This window comes from Scomber scombrus, chromosome 16 (genome assembly GCF_963691925.1).
Source record: "Scomber scombrus chromosome 16, fScoSco1.1, whole genome shotgun sequence".
Lineage (NCBI taxonomy): Eukaryota > Metazoa > Chordata > Actinopteri > Scombriformes > Scombridae > Scomber > Scomber scombrus.
The window spans coordinates 26,281,209-26,301,720 of NC_084985.1; the positions used below are offsets into that span (position 1 = coordinate 26,281,209).

The following is a 20,512-nucleotide window of genomic DNA, read 5'->3' on the forward strand; positions in this document are numbered from 1 at the left end:
CTCGCAGATAAACCGACCAATCAGGTAGCTGCTTTTCGAAGGCACCGGTATCTCGGCCAATAGAGGAAATCAGCAACCAGTGACGTTCTGTCTTCAACACCAGATGGCGCCAAAAAACCCACCCAGGATTCAACAGCAGACAGTAATGTACACCCAACCACAGTTTCACACTCGACTACCAGACTGAAAAAATATCTTTATTACACCATACATTTACCAACATTAAGCCTTTTCCACACACCAATACTAACATGTATTAGCTCAGCTCAGCAGCGCAGTATCAAATAACACACTCACTGTTAATTTGTATTTATTTTTAGCAGTAGAACTGGAGCAAGCGGAACTGGCAGTTCTGGTTTGCTGTGTGATAATGGAGGCAAATATTACAAAGACTCTATGGCTTCTTGTTAAAACTCTTTACAGCTAATAGTAGACTGCATGTATTATTAATTAATTGGCTCTTAGTCAAATTCAAAGTCTAAAATGTGTTACAATATCTGTACTCTGTGTATAAAGTACAAAGTTCATGTCTTAATTAATCTATCACCACGCCATGCATATTTAACCCTTCTGGAGGACTGACACACATTTAAATATTGCACTGATTTGTCATCAAACATTAATTTTTTAGAACAGAAACTATCACCCAAACAATTATCCCTGAACTTGTCAGAGCATTCAACATTGAAAAAAAGAAAGTAGGGGTCCCATCTTGATGAGTAAAACAACTGTTAAGCATCTTGTAAGTGGACAAGGATCTCGAACGAAGTTTCCTCCGTCTCATCCAAGCTCTGTCTGAAGAGCTGAGAGTGCTGCCATGATGAATCGCCTTCCCCACCGCTGAGTTCTGCTATAACGAGGAACTCTGAGGAGCCACCTAGAGTCTGGAACGACTGCATCCTCCCGTCTGAAAGTTCAAACAAAGGAGAGGGAGGGGGGGATCATTAGTAGATCATGTCACACAATCCTATTTTATCAGAGTATCTGTTACATACCTCCAGAGAACTCTGTAGTAATCTGGCCTGCCTGCAAGTGCCAGCAGACTTTCCCAGAGTGGAAGGTCTGGCTTTTGGCCATGATGGAGACAGACTTTATCATCATTCCCGCTGGAGCCAAGTCAAACCTCCAGCTGATTTTTCCCATAGAGGAGCCTTCTGTTCGAGAGATGTACACCTGCAAGAAGAAGAACAATTGGATAATCACACATATACGGCTGCATGTTGCTCCTGGGTCTTTTAAAAAGTTGAATGCTTTACTCACATTTCCTACATTCCCACACTATCTGACAACAGTGATATTTCAAATCGGCCGCTAATCTTAACCGTGTTCAAAATCCAGTTTTCAGACTGGAGTATCGTGTTTTAGTGCTGGTGGATTGACTTGTCTATAACAACAACAAGGTGCTTCCTCCTGATACACAACCAACTCTTGTCCTGGTTTCCACAGATTCAATCAAACAATGAATACAGCTTCTGTCTAAATCTAAATGAGGTTTGATAGCATTCTTATAGAAACTTACACAGTGATTTTCTATTAAAAACAGGAACAGTCATAGGAACTATTATTCAGTCTGTGAAAACACATAAATATCTCAACAAGATGAGCTGCCATATGAAATGTTGTATAGACATTCATGGAGCCCAGAGGATGAATCCTAATTATTCTAATGATCCCCTGACTTTTCCTTTGGCACCACCATGAGGTTGGTATATGTGGTAACTGCCATACAATTTGTTACACACATTCATGTCCCTCTCAGGATTTAATCCAGACGTTTTATCCAGCGCCATCTACTGGTCAACGTTTTAACATGTCTAATACACTGTTCATGACAGTTGTTTCCTAATACCTGTTAAACTTGCAGGTCAGCTGCAGCAATCAGCTTCTACTGTGCTGAGTATTCAGTGCCATTTTGCAAAATTTAAACTAAAGTCAGGACACAGGAAATTTAATAAAGCAACATTTCAATTTACCAGAGATTTTAGGACATAATCAAAAACATGGTGCGATCTTGTGTCTGATTTTTAGCTTCAGTTTGTTATTTGATGCAGCACCTGTAATGTTGTTTTTTTCTGGATGTGTGTATCCCCCACACTCTTTTTGCAGTTAATGTGAATGTTGTGTTAATTTTAACACAAAATAGTTTGAAAGTGTAAAGAAACAAAGTCTCCATTTGTACTGGAATTTCTATTTAACTGCTCTAGGACAGTACTGAAACATTTTCTCGCTTTGAGTTATAACAACAGTTCATAAGGTTCTATTAAAGTGCATGATGAACACGTTATACTTATGTTGAGTTCTTCCTTCTTCAGATATGTAATAATACTCTGCTTGGAACAATAATATGTGTGTCTGATTGTTTTGTTTTTTTACACGGAAAAGTATAATTACCATGTTAAAATCTTTCAAATGAAATCTGCAGAATCTATGGACATGGAAATATTTTTAAACTGCTGGAGTTCATTCTGGGTGTTTGTGAACTGGAGGCTTCAAGAAGGCCCGTCCCTAAAAAAAAGTCTGACTTTCAACAAGTCAAATTCTGCACAGTGAAGCTCAAACATCCAACTGCAGGAACAAAAAGAAAAACACATTTTTGAGTGGAGATGGACTTTAAACCTACCATCTTCCAGTCATTCTCCGTCTTCCTGAACACTGACTCCTTCTTCCACACACACTGATCCCAGCTCTCAGTGACATCAGAGTTGCTGGACACTCGGCAGTATTGGTCTTTGGCGGCGTTGTAGCGCACGTGCAGTAATCTGTCGCTCTTCTCTTTCTCAGTGGGAGTAAACACATAACCTGGAGCCTGAGCACACACACAGATACACATTCAATCCAACTATTAAAGGTGCAGTGTGTAGAATTTAGTAGCATCTAGTTCAACAGACTTGGCAGAAATGGAATATCATATTCATAAATATGTATTAATTAGTGTATAAAGCTTTAAGAATATTAATAATACATTACTGGTGGCTTCTTGATCGCAGTGGTGTTTGTCCTTTTCTGTCCCTATAAATGTTGGCTACATGTTCATTGTCTGTTTAAGTCTTTCCCAATGTCCACCCCATTTATATCAAGTAGGGTAAAGGTAATATTAAAAACAAAAAATTAGTTTTAGCTTGATGGACTTAACAGACTGGAAACTGAGTGTCTATCATTACAATCATCTTTGGTTTTAAGTGAAAGTTTTAGTGTCCAATAGCCTACATGAGTTGATAGAAAATCCAATGTAGGGTAAACGTAATGCATGCAATTAATCATTTTCTTTTTGTATATAAAGAAAAACTACAGTGTAGTTTTTTTGTTTTTGTTTTTTTTGTTTGTTTTTTTTTGGGGGGGGGGGGGGGGGGGGGGGGTTGCTGTGGACTTCACAACAACAGGCAATAGAAACCCAAACAGTTCAGCCAGATATAATGTACTATAATATATGTGGGTAAACTGAAAGTGGTTGCACCTGGATAACCAAAGGTGCAACTGTAAACTAGGAATGATGTTTACCACAGACAGTTTGGATAATCATTTTACTGTTAGTCTTTGTTTTCTCTTCCTAATAATTGTGGGTAAAAAAGAGTGGGTGTAATCATAACCATAACCATAGAGCTGTTATCCAGACCTACAATAATAATAATAATGATAATGATAATAATAATGATTTGTAAAGTGAGTATAATCATAAACATATAACTGTTATCCAGACCAATAATAATAATAATAATAATAATAATAATAATAATAATAATAATAATAATACATGTAATTAGCACTGCACTTTTCATCCACAGTGAATCTCAAAGTTGAACAGCAAACAGGGTTAAGATGAAAAAGTTTTCCTGTTTTCAAGGCTGTTTTAAATAGTCTAGTGTCTGCTGCCCTCAGGTGGTGAAGAAGGCTGTTCCACATGTGTGGTGCAGCATGTTATGCTGTAATAAACTGCTGTTTTCCTATAAGGACATTTAGTTTTGGGACAAAATAGAAGTACAGGCAAATTCAACCACCTGTAGAACAACTTTGATGAACTAGCTAACAGATTTTTTGTTTTCTGTCTGTTAAAACAGAAATAATGAAATGTGTGAGTGCAATGAGCTCCTTATAACATCATATATATTATGTGGGTACCTGTGCCGCTGTATCAGCCCCTTTGGTCTCCCCCCTCGCTAACCTCCAGGCCATTGACCCAGAGTTGCGTCCCCCCAGCTCGCCTGCTTTTGGCTCCTTCGGGGAAATGAACTCCACCAGCTCCACAAGCAGCTGCTCCGTCAGCTCCTTCTTCCTGTCTGGAGTGAGGGACTGCTGCCTCTTCATCAATCAAAGCACAAAGTGGTTAACGTCACAATCACAAAGACACCTTAACAGCCTTAAATTGAAAAGTGTTAAAAAGATAAAGACTTACAGATGCATTGAGCCCATTGATAGTGTGCAGTAGCCAGGCCTCCTGAACCTTGGTCCTTCTTGACAAAACCTCTGGATGTTTGAAGGAATATCTCCACGTTACATCAACTACCTGCAGCACACACACACACACAAACACACACCTCTGATCTCATCTGTAAGAGAATTCACTTGAAACTACAGCAAACAGAGCACTGCAGTGTGAAGTGGTGCAGCTTACAACTGCATTCTGACATTTTCAAACATATGCTGATGATACCCTTGTTAGTCCTCCACAACAGCACACTGATGATTACAGTTCTACACACTAAGAAACTAATGAAACACTATGTGCTAGAATTGGGTTGCACCAATATACACTTTCATGACTTTTTATTAAAGGAGAAGGCTGGTGTTTTACTTACTGTCAAAAGATCTCATGAAAACGATCAAAACCAACAATGTTACAGTCTGTCCCTCCCTACTAAAATAAGTTTTTTTTAAAAAGGGAAAAAAATACAAATTTAAAAAAAGAAAGAGTGTACAGCTGTGCTGGCAGGTTCGTGGCAACCAATTAACAGCTGTCAAGATATTTTATTGTGAATCACAGATATCAACCTCATGGTGGTGCTATCAGGGAAATGTCAGGGATGATAATAATGATAAACTTTATTTATATAGCACTTTTCTTAACATTGTTACAAAGGGCTTTAAAGAGCATATAATAATAAAACCAAACAAGGAAAATACAAAATAAGGCAAACCGGAGCACAGAGGTAAAGTCAGAGGTACAGAAGTAAAGTACATGATGTATAAAATAATATTTAAAATGAAATAAAGAAAATAGAAAATACTACTCAAATACTAGTCAGTATAATTGATCCAGTGGGGAATCCACATGATAGGAGATATTTCAGTCTGTAATTAAAGTGTACAGCAGGCCAACCAACCTACTGACAGATGCTGCCATCCGTTGATCCGTCTAATATGGCTAAAGAGGTTGAGTCATTTCCTTAAAACAGCTGACCACCGCAGTTTTCATCAAATTGCACTCAAACAGGAGGTAATGGTGCAACTGTTGGCGACTCTTTTTAGCAGCAGATTAATACAAATGTGGTTCTTGTGGCTCACTAATGTGTATCAAGAAATATATCAAGCTTTGATACACACATATCACTTGATAGTAGATCAATTCATTGTTGGGTTGGTCTTTTCATTAGATTTGTTCATGATAAGAAAATAACTGTAAATGTTAAAAACATTTAATTTTCCTGCCAAATCTCTCTTTTTTTTCTTTAAGGCCATTCATTATATGTTTGTTTCCACAAGATCACAGGCAGGAAAAACTCAGAAGCAGCTATATACTGGTAGTAAAAGTAGTAGTGAAACAATATCAGTATAGATTTGAACAGTTGATAGCTGTAGTAAGAGACCGTTTAGTAGTATGTGTTCATTTTTCTGACCTGGTCCTTAGAGAAAGCCAGAATGTAGGCCAGTTTCTTCCCCCAGCCAGCCTCATACAGCAGAGGTTTATCACAGGTGTTCTCACAAGAGTCACAGTGCAGCCAGCGACGCTGAGAGGTCGAGTAAATCTCTGTCCACACGTGATCTGAAACAAAAGACAACAGAAGTGTAATGTAATGTATGAAAGGCTCAGTGAAAATCAAGTATTCAGTATGTTAAATAACTTTTACTTTCAAATTATGGCTGAGGGCGATATAGCTGAGAAATGGTTAACGATAAAATGTTTCATTTCTGTCATAATTTATTATTTATTATTAGTTTTATTCATTTTATTATTAATAAACATAATTAAATATATGTTCAAGAGCAGCAGTAAAAGGTTCTATTAAAACCACTTTATTTATCAAGCACACATGTCTGCACATCTTCTCACTCCACACTGTTTCTCTTGTTGTGTCATATGTTGACGGTGTGATCCAACAACAGACCTGTTCAATGATTGGCTGTTTGTGCGTCACTCGCAGCACGTTTCATTATCAAGTGATATGATAAGCTGTTATAGGCTGTGAGCCAGGGAGGGAGCATGATTAGGGTTTGTTCGTGCAACTGAACTTTGGATATTCCTTATGTGTTTTCATGCCAGTTTGCATTTAATACATCTAAGTGAAACTATTGAACAGTCTACAGGGCAATTTTCTTATAGTTACTGATGAAGTGTCTATCTCTGGTACATATCTCTACAGTTTAATCACCAGGCCTAATGCAAACTGTAACTTTTAAGTTTTTTTTCAGAAGTACCTCTCCAAGCAGGAAAGCCAGTGAAACAGTATTAACACCTTCACAAAACACAGAAAGTATCAACTGAAACTCATCCTGATGAATACTTTATATAAACGGCAGTTTCGTAAGGCAAGTTGAGGCATGTTTGAATCTGAAGAGTTACAGTCCACTCATTTCACACTGAAACTGAAACTCATCTCTCTGGAGAGGCATATACTGTAGATAATAACAACACTGACTAGTATTCAGCAACTTCTGTGATGTTGACAAATGTGATGGCATGCTATGTTAAATCTGTTTTTCATGAACATACCTGTGCTGTCCCAAATGTACCTGGCCTCAAGGCCCATGGCTCTGCAGCAAAGGGTGAAACAGTTGGCCCACTCCCCACAGCGCCCCCTCCTGGTTTCTAGCAGCTTCTCAGGATTGTTATACCTGGTGTTGACAACACAGAGAAAACACAAGATTAAGACATAAACAAGTCGCCTTTAATCTAAACCTCAAATACCTGTCCTAAACTCTCATCGCTGTAGTAAGAAAATGTCATCCCAAACACACAAGCAGACCTGGGGAATCTGGTGGAGAGCTGGCAGCTCTGACAGTAGTGGTTCTCCACTCGCTGGGCTCCCCAGCGGATGTCGTCCGTGCTGGGGCTGAGGGAGCCGTTGTTCTTGGTCTTGCCTCCGCAGCGGCTGCAGGGCAGACAGTCCACCCAAGAGAAGAAGTCCTGTTTAAACCATCGCAGCAACTCCAGCACCAAGAAGTCCTCCCTTCCAAGTTTACATTCTACAAACGGTAAAAACAGGTCAGCTGTTTTTTTCTGAATCACTGCGTTCACTATCAGTTTATTTGCATACAGATACAGAACTGACTCAAATGTGTAATGGGATTCACACCTGAGTCGACCTCTGTAACCTCCTTCAGCTTCAATTCAGCAGCAGAGGACAGCTGCAGGTGGGGGATGTGACTGAGGGCTTTCTGCTGCAGCTCAGCACTTTCATACATCATCACATGTTGGAAGTTGGACTGGAGAGTCACAAAGAAGCTCATGCTGTTCTCCTGTCAGACACAGAAACACAGAAAACATCCCCGTCATTACCCCACTGAGAGGAACAGTAGTGACAGAGAGATGATTATTCACCAGCAAAGAAGACATATCATATAGATGTTCTATCATGTAAAAATGATTTGGGATGGTTGCTGAATCTTATTTCACCTTTTTTTTTGAATATAGTATTTTCTTTGCACTCCACCCTTTTTAAAAGTGTGGCTAAATAAACAGTTATTTCATATTATAGCCACTTAATGTGTAAACTGCTCACTGCTTATAGACTTGAGTACTATAACATTTGAAGTCCATCCCCAGATTCTATGTAATAAAAGTGTCTGACTGTCACAATCAAACTAATGACATAATATTGATACATACAGGTCATATTAGCAACTAGTTCATTGTACTAAAGGAAAATAAAGCTAGAAACAAGATTGCTGCTCTACGCATATAGCAACACATCTATGACCCATAATATAGATATATATTCAATAGAATATGATAGAAAAGTAAAAGATCCACTCATAGATTAAAAAAAGTCACACTACTTCTCCTTCAGCTAAAAGAAAGAAAAAAAAACACCCTCCGCTCCTAATATGGTCATTTTCCTGTAGTCCCTAATGATAAAGAAAGCAGACTCGATTTCATTTTACACTGATTTTCAGTCAAATGTAGCTGCTCTCTGTCAAACATCAATGTAATGTAATGATAGTAAATTAACCAGCTTATGGAATACACTGCTGTTTCAAATACAAAAGGCCACATTATAAATGTTGCTTAAGGCTGGGCAATAAATATTATATCAATATCGTGATATGAGACAGATAGATATTGTCTTATGTCATATCACAATGTTACCATATCAAAAATCTAAGTGTTGTCTTTTCCTGCTTTTAAAAGCTGTATTACAGTAAATCGATGTATCTCTCTGAACTTAGACTGTTCAAGCTGTTCTATTATTTGCCTTCATCCACTAACTCATTATATCCACATTACTGATGATTATTTATCAAACATCTCATTGCGTAAATATTTTGTGAAAGCACCGATATTCATCCCTACAATATTGTTGGGATATCGATGTATTTTGTCAAATATATCATGATATTTGATTCTGTCCATATCACCCAGCTCTATGTTTCATACCCACAAATCAGATCTTCAACATGCTCTATTGTCACCTTACTTAACTGACAAACTAGCATTTATTGGGGTTTAATTATCAGTGCAATATGTCCATAACAGACTAGTAATAGTAGTTCTCAATTTCATATGGAAAACATCTTGAGTTGAGATGTATTTTAGCCTCCAGTATGACACTGTTACAAAGATATTACTCGTGAATACGGCAGATGTACACACCATCTAAACACAGTGTCATTCATGTAACATTACCAAGGACGAAGGTTGTGCTGGAGGTGATGTTACCGGCTGGCTGGAGGCAGCAGAGCTTTGCGGAGCTGAAGCTGAGGTAGAGGTAGAGGCAGAGGCAGAGGTAGAGGCAGAGGCCGTGGCCGCAAGAGGCCGAGCAGCGGGTTGGACAGACTGACCTCCATGTAGTCTCTGATCCCTTTCTGCAGCTAAAGATTCCCTGATGAGCCTCAGCTGATCCACTGATGCAGACTTGGGGAAGACCAGGTGGGTCTCAGCCTGAAATGAGGCACAATTGTGATTCTAACTTGGCTGGCAAAGGTGCATGTTGTGTTTTAGCATCACATTAACGGAACAAACCTATCAGCCTTTACAATGCATTTCATGTTTTAGGTCTTCAGTACAAAAGTAAAAAGGAAGCATGTGAGCTATGTACATATTTACTCACAGTTAGGTCACAGATACAACCACACAGCCTAGTAACAAACCTGTCTGTTACTTATTAAGTACAGGTTCAGCAAATTACCTCCTCAAATCCCATCTCAAAGAGGCATTCCACAGCACCTTTGATGGGCAGCAGCTTGGTGGAAAAAGTGGGATTGCCTATACGGATCGATCTGTACTTCTCCTCATTGGGATTCCTGTTGAGGAGGAAGTGATACTGTTGAGATCTTTCTCAAAATACATGTTGTTCCTCTACAGTGGAGGAAACTAATTACTTTATGCAAACCAATGAATGAGTTCATACATACAAGATTCTATGAGTTCATTGAAAATCAGATTTTATGGGATGGGCCTACAAGCAGGATCTGTGACATCACAGCTAGTATGAAGCCAATTCTAGGGCTGGGTACTCAATACCTTTAATCAATCCTTTTTGCACCCAGAGTTAGAAAATATGACTATTTGTACGGACCTGCTCACAACCAATCAACACAAGCAAATAAAAATACATCTTGGAGGAATGGTGGCATTTTATGCAATTGAATGCTTCTATTTGCAATATTCAATGTGGAAATGTAATCCTCCAGTACACACACATACACACACACTGAGAATGGACTTAATAGTGAAGCAAGAGGTATCTTCTGCGAAGTGGTTAAACTTTTGAAATGAAACACATTTGCATATTCATAAACTCTGGACTTTTAATGAAGGAAATGGAGCGGATGCAATGTTAAAGACATTTTTCTGGTAATTTGTGGATAAACATCAGACACACATTATTGTTCCAAGCAGAGTGTTTATAAGTTTTAATACACGACTGGACTTTAAATGCAGACATTTACTTAAGGCAGACACGTGTGAAAATTCACATTGTATCCTTCCCTCTATACCTGGGGAGTCAATCTTGTGCCGAACTCACCACAGCACCCTGACAATTAGTTAATTATTAATTTTACATCAATAATCAATAAGTAAACACGAGAAAATTAAAATATGCAGATTTTTTAACAGGGTTTGGTGTGTCGCTCTGTATGAACAGCACCTACAGAGTATATGAGGCAGCTAGCTCCACCGGTTTAGTGTGACAGTTGCTGAAATGACGTTACATACTACTGTTTTATACGTATTAACTTCTATAAAATATGACTAATACACCCTCAGCTTAACACCTTTCACCTTACGTTGCGTTGTTCAGTTTCACAACCTTACCTTAATATATTGTCGGCGTACGTCAGTAACAACTTGGCGACGTCTAAGAAGACTTCGTTAGAATTCTCACACAGTGTTGTGACTGCCGGTGAAGCAGCCATGTTGCTATTTCTAAAGCAAACCGAAATAACCTACACTATTATCATCAATGCTAATAATGCTTCTGGGGCTAAGGAGGTGTTATGGAGAATTGTGTACATTAAATAAGGTTGAAAAAAGAGGGAGAGGGGTCCTGGATATAGCTGACCTGACACCGCCTGAGTAAGTGTTTGCAGCTGTAGAAAATTATATTGTCTGTAATTGTATTGTTATTTCACCATAACACTGTTTCATGCCACGTTATGTTACTGTGTTATCGGTTTAATTTCATATTTAAGCAGTATATTTGTATGTTAAACGAATCTGGCGTTCAGAAAGACTACTCCAAGTCAGCTGCAGACGAATGAAGGATGGACTCTCGTGTGGATGTTTGTGAAAGTGACAGATAACTATTCAGCACTTCTCTAATCTAAGTAAGTTACACCTGTATCTGGTTTGGTGTATTTATCTCTCTGACACCAGCATCAGTCAAACTTGACACAGATACCAGCATGTCTGTCACATCACTCTCCTGTTGGACTAAACTGCAGCTGAGGCAACACAATATAACAAGAGCACTTCTTCAAAACAGTGCTTGTGTTTGTAGGAGTCAAGCCTCCAGATGCCACAGCTCTGCACCAGAGAGAAGAAGGGTTGTGATCACTGGTATTGGATTGGTGTGTCCTCTGGGCACAGGGACTGCTCTGGTCTGGGAGCGTCTGATTGGGGGCCACAGTGGGCTTGTTGCACTTGGCTCTGAGCAGTACAAAACTGTTCCCTGTAAAGTGGCAGCGCTGGTACCCAGAGGGGCTGAAGAGGGCCAGTTCAACCAGGAGAAGTTTGCCTCTCGTGGGGAGATCAGCAGCATGTCACCGGCCACTGTGATGGCCATGGCAGCCGCTCAGCTTGCTCTGGAGGATTCAGGGTGGTACCCCAAAACCCAAGAGGAGCAGCTCTCTACAGGGGTGGCTGTTGGCATGGGGATGGTGTCACTGGATGAAATTGCTCGAACCGCTGCTGCTTTCCAAGAAAAGGGCTACAACAAAGTCAGCCCCTTCTTTGTGCCTCGAATTCTTGTCAACATGGCTGCGGGACATATAAGTATCAAACACAAGCTTAAGGGTCCCAACCATGCTGTGTCCACAGCCTGCACCACAGGCGCACACGCCATAGGTGATGCAGCCAGGTTCATTGCTCACGGTGATGCAGTTGCTATGGTTGCAGGGGGAACAGAGTCCTGTGTGGGTCCTCTGTCAATAGCCGGCTTTGCCAGGGCGCGCGCCCTTGCCACCAAATGGAATGACGACCCCAAGCTGGCGTCTAGACCCTTTCACCCAGAGAGAGAGGGCTTTGTGATGGGTGAAGGAGCTGCTGTGCTCCTGCTGGAGGAGAGAGACCACGCAGTGAGGAGAGGAGCCAGAATCTATGCAGAGGTCCTGGGCTATGGGCTCTCAGGGGACGCCAGCCACATCACCGCACCCACTGAAGATGGAGACGGAGCATTCAGGTGATTCATTTTAGGGTCTTTGGAAGCTTTTTTTGTTTAACCATTTGAAAGCCAACATGTTGTGCTTATATTCAATATTGTTAAGTGTCCTATCAAAACTATGTTTTGTTTATTATTCCTTCACTTGGATGTTGTTCTTTTCACTGTGCAGAATGATGTATGTGCACATTTTGTTTTCACATTCATCTGCTGAAGGAGGGAAAGCTTCTCTGAGATCACCGTAAATATGAATTAAAGGGCAAACATACAAGCAGGATTTGTGATATCACAATTAGTAGCCAATCGTGGTCCAGTATGAAACTTACACAAGTGTGAAGTGGAAACTTGAAGCCTCCACAGCACAAACACTGGGGATGAACTTTAGAAGTATGAGACACTTTTGAAATTAAAAATATTTGCATATAGATTCTAGATTTTCAAGAGTAAGACATTTTAACAATAAGGAATGAGACACAGATAGCCAAAAATGTCTTAATTGAGTTAGTTCTCAAAAGCTTGAGTCTTTCCAATTGTATGACTGTCCACTGTCTCCATAGATGCATGTCAGCAGCCATCAGAGATGCCGGCGTCTCACCTGCAGATGTGACATATGTGAACGCCCACGCCACCTCCACGCCTCTGGGTGACGCTGCTGAACACGCCGCCATCAAAAGACTCTTTGAGCAAAGCGTCGGAAGCCTGGCCGTCTCCTCCACCAAAGGAGCCACGGGACATCTGCTGGGGGCTGCGGGGGCTCTGGAGGCAGCGTTCACCACTTTGGCCTGCTACCACGGGGTCCTGCCCCCGACCCTCAACCTGGACCGCACCGAGCCAGGGTTCAACCTCAATTATGTTCCCTGCACAGCGCAGCAGTGGCAGACTCAGGGGAGACGGGTCGCACTCTCCAACTCGTTTGGATTTGGAGGCACCAACGCCTCACTGTGTTTCACCAGTGTCTGATAACACTCTCAAAGTCATTCTGGACTTTTTATAAAACATCTGATCTGATTCAGTGTGTGTTCTTTACCTCTGGTGTCATAGAGTTTAACAGGCTGAATATGTTTAAGTAGAACTGATCAGATCCATCCCTGGTTGCTTGTGAAAAGTTCTTATGAACTTAATGTGTCTTCTTGAGAAGATTCCATGAATTTTTTTGAAAACCTGTAATTTAAACTACAAATATTAAAACAATTTAAATGGATTTTTGTTGTTGTTTTTGCTCTTCTTTTGGCTAAAAATGGTCAAATGTATAAATGTTGAACATCAGAGGAAACTGTATTACAATATTTGGAAAAGGTGATGTGACAGCATACTTCTGGCCTGTGTAGTAAAAAGAGCAACACAAAGGGCACAAGTAGGCTGAACAATAGTTCATGTTTGTGTGCTTGCCACAAGGTCACCTGTTCGATGGATTGGATTAAAAAGATAAATCCAAGTAAAGAATATGAATAAGGACCACTCGACCCCCCATTATTACCACGGCTTAGCTGTCCTTGAGCAATACCTTACACCCCTCACCTGCACTGCAAAACATCATAGCATTCGTTTGAAGACAATATACATAGTGAAAACTTGCTATCTGCCTTCTGTTGATAGATGTTGAGTCATCATTTTCTTCTGAAAATAATGAAAACCTAGTGCTGAAGGTTAGAAAAATCAATGCAGTAGAAACAGCAGTATTGAGTGTTTTATTCCATGCATTCTTAACCTTCGTGTCGTCCTCCCGGGTCAAATTGACCCCGTCTGTTTTGACTGTTCCTTCTTTCCTCCCTTCCTTCCTTCCGTCAGTCCTTCCTCCCTCCTTCTCTCTTTCTTTCCTTCCTCTCTTTTTCCTCCCTTCCTTCTTTCCTCCCTCCATCCCCCTTTCTTCTGTCCTTCCTTCCTCCCTCCCTCCCTCCTTCTTTCCTACCTTCCGTCCTCCCTCCCTCCTTCTCTCTTTCTTTCCTTCCTCTCTTTTTTTCCTCCCTTCCTTCTTTCCTTCCTCCATCCCCCTTTCTTCTGTCCTCCCTTCCTCCCTCCCTCCTTCTTTCCTTCCTTCCTTCCTTCCTTCTTTCCTTCCTTCCTTCCTTCCTTCCTTCCTTCCTTCCTCCCTTCCTTGTTTCCTCCCTCCTTCTCTCTTTCTTTCCTCCCCCTACCTCTCTCATCTGTCCTTCTTTCCTTCCTTCCTCCCTTCCTCTTTTCCTTTCTCCCTCCCTCCTTCCTTCTTTCCTCCCTCCCTCCTACCTTCCTTCCTTCCTTCTTTTCTCCGTCCTTCCTTCCTTTCCTCCCTCCTTCCTTTCCATCCTTCTTCCTTCCTCCCTTCCTTCCTTCCTCCCTCCCTCCTTTCCTTCCTTCTTCCTCCCTTCCTCCCTCCCTCCTTTCCTTCTTCCTCCATCCCTTCCTCCCGCCTTTTCTTTCCTTCTTCCTCCCTTCCTTCCTTGAATCGAGGACAACAGGAGGGTTAACTGTAAAAACCTGGTGCCTACATTAACCACAATGCAACTTGACTTCACTCCACCTTACACACTCAGATGTTATCCTAGTAGGGGAGGATTCCAATGCTGACTCAAATTACATCACATCAATTTATCAGATTTCACACACCTTCCTCTGGAGACACAAAAGACTTTATACTACTTTTACTTATACTTTTATATTGATCGACTCTTTAACCTGAGACAATGAAACTAAAGAGAAAACACAAGGTAATGTCTGTTGGTATGACTAAAAAAATTTTGATTGAACACACTATATACTTATAAGTACATTTACATTTTGGGGCACACTGTAAAACATTGTGAAATAATTGAACTCACAGTTCTCGTTAAGTTGGAGCTGCTCAGTAGCCAATGAGGACGTTGTGGTTTGATTGTTTCACACAAATTACACATACTGTAGTTGCTTTATACTTATTCTGCTATTTCAGACTCAATGTCTTTATAGGTAACACATTTGACAAAATATGGTGAAGAGATCCAGAACATCTCATCTCATCTGGTCTGTTCCTTCTACGAAATGAAGACCGCCAAGTGCTATCTTTGAACCAAGAAGAGTCGTGTGAAGGAGGCGTTTGAACATCTTTTAAGTCATTGTCTTAGGGGTTCAAATTTACAGGAAATATATCTGAACATTATTTTTTGTGAAGACTTGTTGGGGGAGGGGACATGACACCAATGACTTGAGCATTTCTAAAATCTTGTTCACAACCCTGATAAGGTCTGAATCCATCTTCCACATAATATCCAGTTGAATTGCTTTGGAAACGTGTTGAAAATTATACCAATGGAATAATGACTGCTCAACAATCACTGTGAAAAGTATATGTCTGTGTGCAGCACTTGGCACCAGCAGGGGGTGCTGGCTCCCAGCAAGTCCAGCATGTTGCTTTTATTGTATATTTACAGTACAGTTTACATTTTTGGCAGTCAGCAGACACCTTAACACAACAGAAAAATAAGCACCGTCACAATTCACAAGCATCCAAAATGACGGTCCGAAGTCAGGTCGTTAATGATTTTCTTATGAGCTATCATGACATATCAAATTGTCTGGATGAGAAATAGCAAGAGAGACAGACAGAAGGCTTTTAGAGCCATTAGAGTAAGTTGAGAGGATATCATGTATGGAAGAGGTTAATATGATAATTGCTTCCTCTTAGCTTCCTATAGCCAACCAATGTTTTCTTTTAACAGGAGCCCAGACCCCAGAAAGCTTTTATAATATACTGCCATTAAGAAATAAGTGGTGCTATAGGTGTGTGCAGACGAGTTTAATAAGATCCTAATGGAGGCATGATCTCACTATGGTGCCTTTTGTGATAACTTATTTAGGGCACTTGTCAAGCTGAGACCTCTGACCTCATGTTGTTGTCCTTTTTGATTTAGCCTTGTATTGCCTTTTACTATAGTGTTAATAGAACAACACAGGATCAACAGAGCTTTGAGTAAAAGAGGTTAGTTGGGACAAAGTGGATTTATGTCTGGGTTGAAATGAAAGTAAACAACACCCTAGGGGAAAAGAACAGTTCTCTAAATTGTTCCCTTTCTTCAAAGATTGATTGACAATTAATCTGCTCCATTTTTTTTAGGAGATGAGACACACGGTTCATGCCTGGCTTCCTGAGGGAGACATAGAATGACTGTGGGAGGTCTAAATATCCCTGCAGACAATTATGATTTAGAGTATATGTGTGTTTCAGTGGTCCCATGAAGATTTTTTAATATGAGTAAGACTGTCGTTTAATGAAATACAAATCTCACATTATACAGTAGAATATATTATTCCACCGAGGAAAAGAGACAAACACGTTTTACAACATAATAAGTTGGGAAATACACTTATTTGCTTTCTTGAGAGAGTTACATGAGAATATGGATATTACACTCATATCTGTACCGAAAATGTGGAGTGGGAGTTAGGGAGGTGAACTTAGCTTAGCATAAAGAATAAAATCAGAGGAAAACAGTTAGCTGTCCAACATTGTGTGTTATTGTTTAATCTATACACATAATGTAAAACCCAGACAACATGAGGCTTTATGCAGAGTTACGTGCATAACTATTTCTCAGTAAAGAAGCAGTTACATTATCTAACTTTAATAAGGAGCCAGTTTATGGACGTATTAACATCCCCAGCTAGCTTATTACGCATTCATGCAATGTTAGCAGAATGGCAAAAAAAAGGAAAACCTATATATATTTATGTAGAAAACCTGTTTAGCTCCTTTTAAATCAGCTACACAAATGGTATTCGTGTTAATAATGTATTTTATTTAGATGTAACTGAGAGCAATGTTAGCTTGCAGCCATTTTCCTAACAGTTCGTTGACAGTTCTGTAGTTCTTCTCACCAAGTGGAAAATATTGCACCGTCAGAATTTCGAACTCAAAATTACAACTCAACGGTTGAACAGTTTTTCAGATTGAGTTGCTTGTAATTGTTGTCTAAACGATAGGTATGAAATGAACGTGACTCCAAAAGTCCCATCCCGAAGATTGACACGCTCTCCAATGCTGAACAAAGCCAAGTGATTCCTGAATGTAGACACGCCAGAGGCCTGCTATCACCTAAGAGTGTTTAAGCTAACAGGTCCAGGCTAACAGGTCCAGGACAATAGATATTAATCCTCTGATACCATACAACCTCTGGTAGAATAGCACATGAGGTGATCACCCAAAATATGAATGTAAGATAGAGTTAGAGAATTCCTGAATTTTAAATTGTAACATTACTTGTGACTCAAAGTAAGAAAGTAATCACATCATAGCAGCTAATACTGAAAACATCTGATTTCGGTGATAGGTTATTTCGTCGCAGGGAAGGTGAATGCTCCTTTGTTCCAACTGATGATCACTTAGCTTCCTGATTCATTTACGGCTGTACTCCCAATAAAATGACATTGTCGTAATGTCGTGGGCCAAAAAACAATCTATGTGTGCCATCTAGCTGTTGTAGTGTAAGACCTGGAGCAGTGTGGCAGTTCTGATGATAACCTAACAGTGGACTTTGCCACAAGAAGCTATTGTTAGCCTGTTTCCAACCACAAGTGTCACATTTCCTACCACGAGTCAGACAGTTTTTTAAAAAGTGTAACTATGATTGACCCCTAATCTTAACCACCTATGATTATTATTGTAGCCATAACAACAGTGTTTGCCTGACTTTAAGGACCTAGTTATTTTAACCCCCACCACGTTTCTCTAACCTTAACTAGTGATCATTTTAACCCAAACCATCATCTTTCCCTTACCAACCAAGTGTTTTTTGTGCCTAAACTTAATCCGACCTTAACCACAGCGTTGTCACATCATAAAACATCAATATTTATTTTAACAGTAGCAGTATTTGAAACAGACAAAATGATGTACTGCCAATTACTGCTGATAGAAACAATGTGTCATTTTGGAGTCTCATGGTCAATGATGTATTTGGTCATTTAATTTGGAGGGCCTGTTGGCATTTTATCTCAGTTTTGTAGATTATGATCATTACATTATGCCCTCAAAATATTCATACAATGTTCTTATGATACCTTTTTGCCTTGATGCCTTATGATCTGTGCATGAAACCAAATTTCGCCAAACCCTGACAATGAAACCTTTGCTTCATATTCTGTATTTGGCAGGCTTGGAGCTCTTGTGCCGTATTTCAGTTGATGAATAGTTGTACCATCCTGGCTGAATTAAATACCATGATGTAAAGCCAGTCCCAGATGATGAATTACTGTACTGGGGAATGTCTTTCCAGGCCCATTTTTAGAGATTACGTTTTATTAACTCTTCTGGATGTCACATCCAGCTAATGAATAAATCAATTATTCATCCATTTTTTAATTTGAAATAATCTGACACAGATAAATGAGTTGTGACAAGCTTTTTTTTTACTGGTTCAAAAGGAAAGCCCAGAATCTTCATAGGGAATATTTTGGCTCCAGGACTAATAAATCACTCACTGTCCAGCTCCATTTTAAACTCTGATTCACAGTTTGTGTGATGGTGTTTTTCAGCAGTTTCTTGCTCTTAATTTTGCATTATTGCAGCAAAAGCGAACATGCTCCATTGTAAATTAAAGCCACAGCACAATTCGATAGTCAGGATTCCCTACCTTTATGTAAAATTAGAAGTGAATGGACAGGAATCCTAAAAATATGATGCAGCATCAAAATGTACAGACTCGATGATGAGGATTTTGCAGCAGCGTCTGTCCCTCTCCTCTCCGTACTTAAAGCTAAGTGCATCCATTCCACCAATTCATATCAATAATGCCTTAGCTGGGAAGGAACTATTGATTCCCATTTCTGTAATGATGATGACTTTGTTTCGTGCTATTCCTTCTTCTCCTATTTTCTTGTCTTTTTTAATTTTTTTTATACATCCCTTCCTTATAATTAGGAGATATCCAAGCTGAATTATGATTGCCATGGCAACAGAGTCAGTATGCATTCCCTTTGATATCACCCTGTCCCACAGGGAGCACAGCTTATCACCATGTTCTAAAATTAGACTTCCTCTCGGTCTGTGGCATCCAGTGAATGGCCTTCATTCCTCTGCTATGACCACTATTCAGGTCCAGTGTCAACCTATTTTACAATTATGGAATTATGGGATTTTAACCTGTTGAGATTGGTTAGGTTGACCCAGTATGTTACAATTATACTGTGCATTAAACATAGTAGGATGCCATTGAATTGTATATCCTATTCCTAAAAGCAATGGCTGCCAACCTAAGGGTTTGGGAGCCCCCAAAGGGTTGAAAGGTAAATCTGAGGGGTCATGAGATGATTACTAAGAACTAAAAGAAGCTAACAATTAAAAGCTTACAATTATGTTTATTGGTAATTTATTTATGTTATTTATTTACTGGTGAAGCAGAAAATAGTTTACCTGTTCAGGGTTATAAGAATGATACAAATCACTCTTTGATCAACGCTCACAGCTCAGCTCAGCACATATAGAACCCCAGTTTGTTTTAAAGGGTCACAAGCCAAAAAAACAAAAAGGTTAGCCCATTAATTAAATGTATACTTTACAGTGCTGCTTACTTTTTCCCAGAGAATCAAACATATCTTCACTCTCAAGTTGTCTATGATTTATTTATATGGACTTATTACCTTACAAGTGTTTAGCTCAATATGACTAAAGGTGAGGGCCCACTAGAAGTGATGGGGCGCAACGCAACATGATGCAGCACGAATTTCCCCATTAATTGTCGCGTGGGACACATGTGAATTGTTTCACCAGACATGGGATTCCAGGCAATGCAGGTTTGATGCACCACAAAAGGGGTGAACATTTTAAAATGTATCTTTATGAAAATGCATAAGCAGAAGTGATGCAGTGGCTTGATGTTAGACCCGGAGGCTTCTGGTGATCGACGGTGATAAAGAGTCAAAGATGACTGACATATCTGCTAAAATTGGGGTAGGGGTAGTAAAATTCTGAAATGTACAGTGGTGCCAAACCATGTATGGCTTTAAAAACAAATAAAAGAACCTTGAACCTCTGGTACCAGTTTGGAGTCTTGCTGCAGCATTCTGCACCAGCTGCAGGTAAGACAAAGAGGAATGGCCAAAATGCACGTACAGTAAATTGCAATAATCCAGCCTTGAGTATAGTGATGCAGTGGTAACAGTCTTGGTATCGCTGGGAGAGAGGATGGACTTTAGTTTGACAATGTTCCTCAGCTGAAAATAGCAACCTTCCACCAAGTTTCAGTGCTGAGTCAGAGATGACACCAAGACTCCTGTCCTGGCATGGGCATGTAGGTTTGATATCAGTTGCC

General features: G+C 39.9%; 3 protein-coding genes across 3 annotated transcripts in view; 2 read left to right on the forward strand and 1 right to left on the reverse strand.

Moving 5' to 3' along the window:
* septin7a (septin 7a) overlaps nucleotides 1-20,512 on the forward strand; it is a 461,874-nt gene that overhangs the window by 328,223 nt on the left and 113,139 nt on the right. The gene's annotated exons all lie outside the window — the stretch shown is intronic.
* Nucleotides 193-10,870, reverse strand: ngly1 (N-glycanase 1). Its single transcript, XM_062435663.1, has 12 exons — nucleotides 10,691-10,870; nucleotides 9,561-9,675; nucleotides 9,059-9,313; nucleotides 7,509-7,671; nucleotides 7,179-7,398; nucleotides 6,926-7,047; nucleotides 5,832-5,977; nucleotides 4,391-4,501; nucleotides 4,117-4,296; nucleotides 2,621-2,806; nucleotides 996-1,173; nucleotides 193-907 (listed from the first exon to the last, which is right to left on the reverse strand). The coding sequence occupies exons 1-12, from the start codon at nucleotides 10,789-10,791 to the stop codon at nucleotides 732-734; spliced, it is 1,953 nt and encodes a 650-aa protein (XP_062291647.1). The 5' UTR covers nucleotides 10,792-10,870; the 3' UTR covers nucleotides 193-731.
* oxsm (3-oxoacyl-ACP synthase, mitochondrial) lies at nucleotides 11,129-13,357 on the forward strand. The gene is made up of 2 exons (XM_062436156.1): nucleotides 11,129-12,275; nucleotides 12,812-13,357. The coding sequence occupies exons 1-2, from the start codon at nucleotides 11,281-11,283 to the stop codon at nucleotides 13,212-13,214; spliced, it is 1,398 nt and encodes a 465-aa protein (XP_062292140.1). The 5' UTR covers nucleotides 11,129-11,280; the 3' UTR covers nucleotides 13,215-13,357.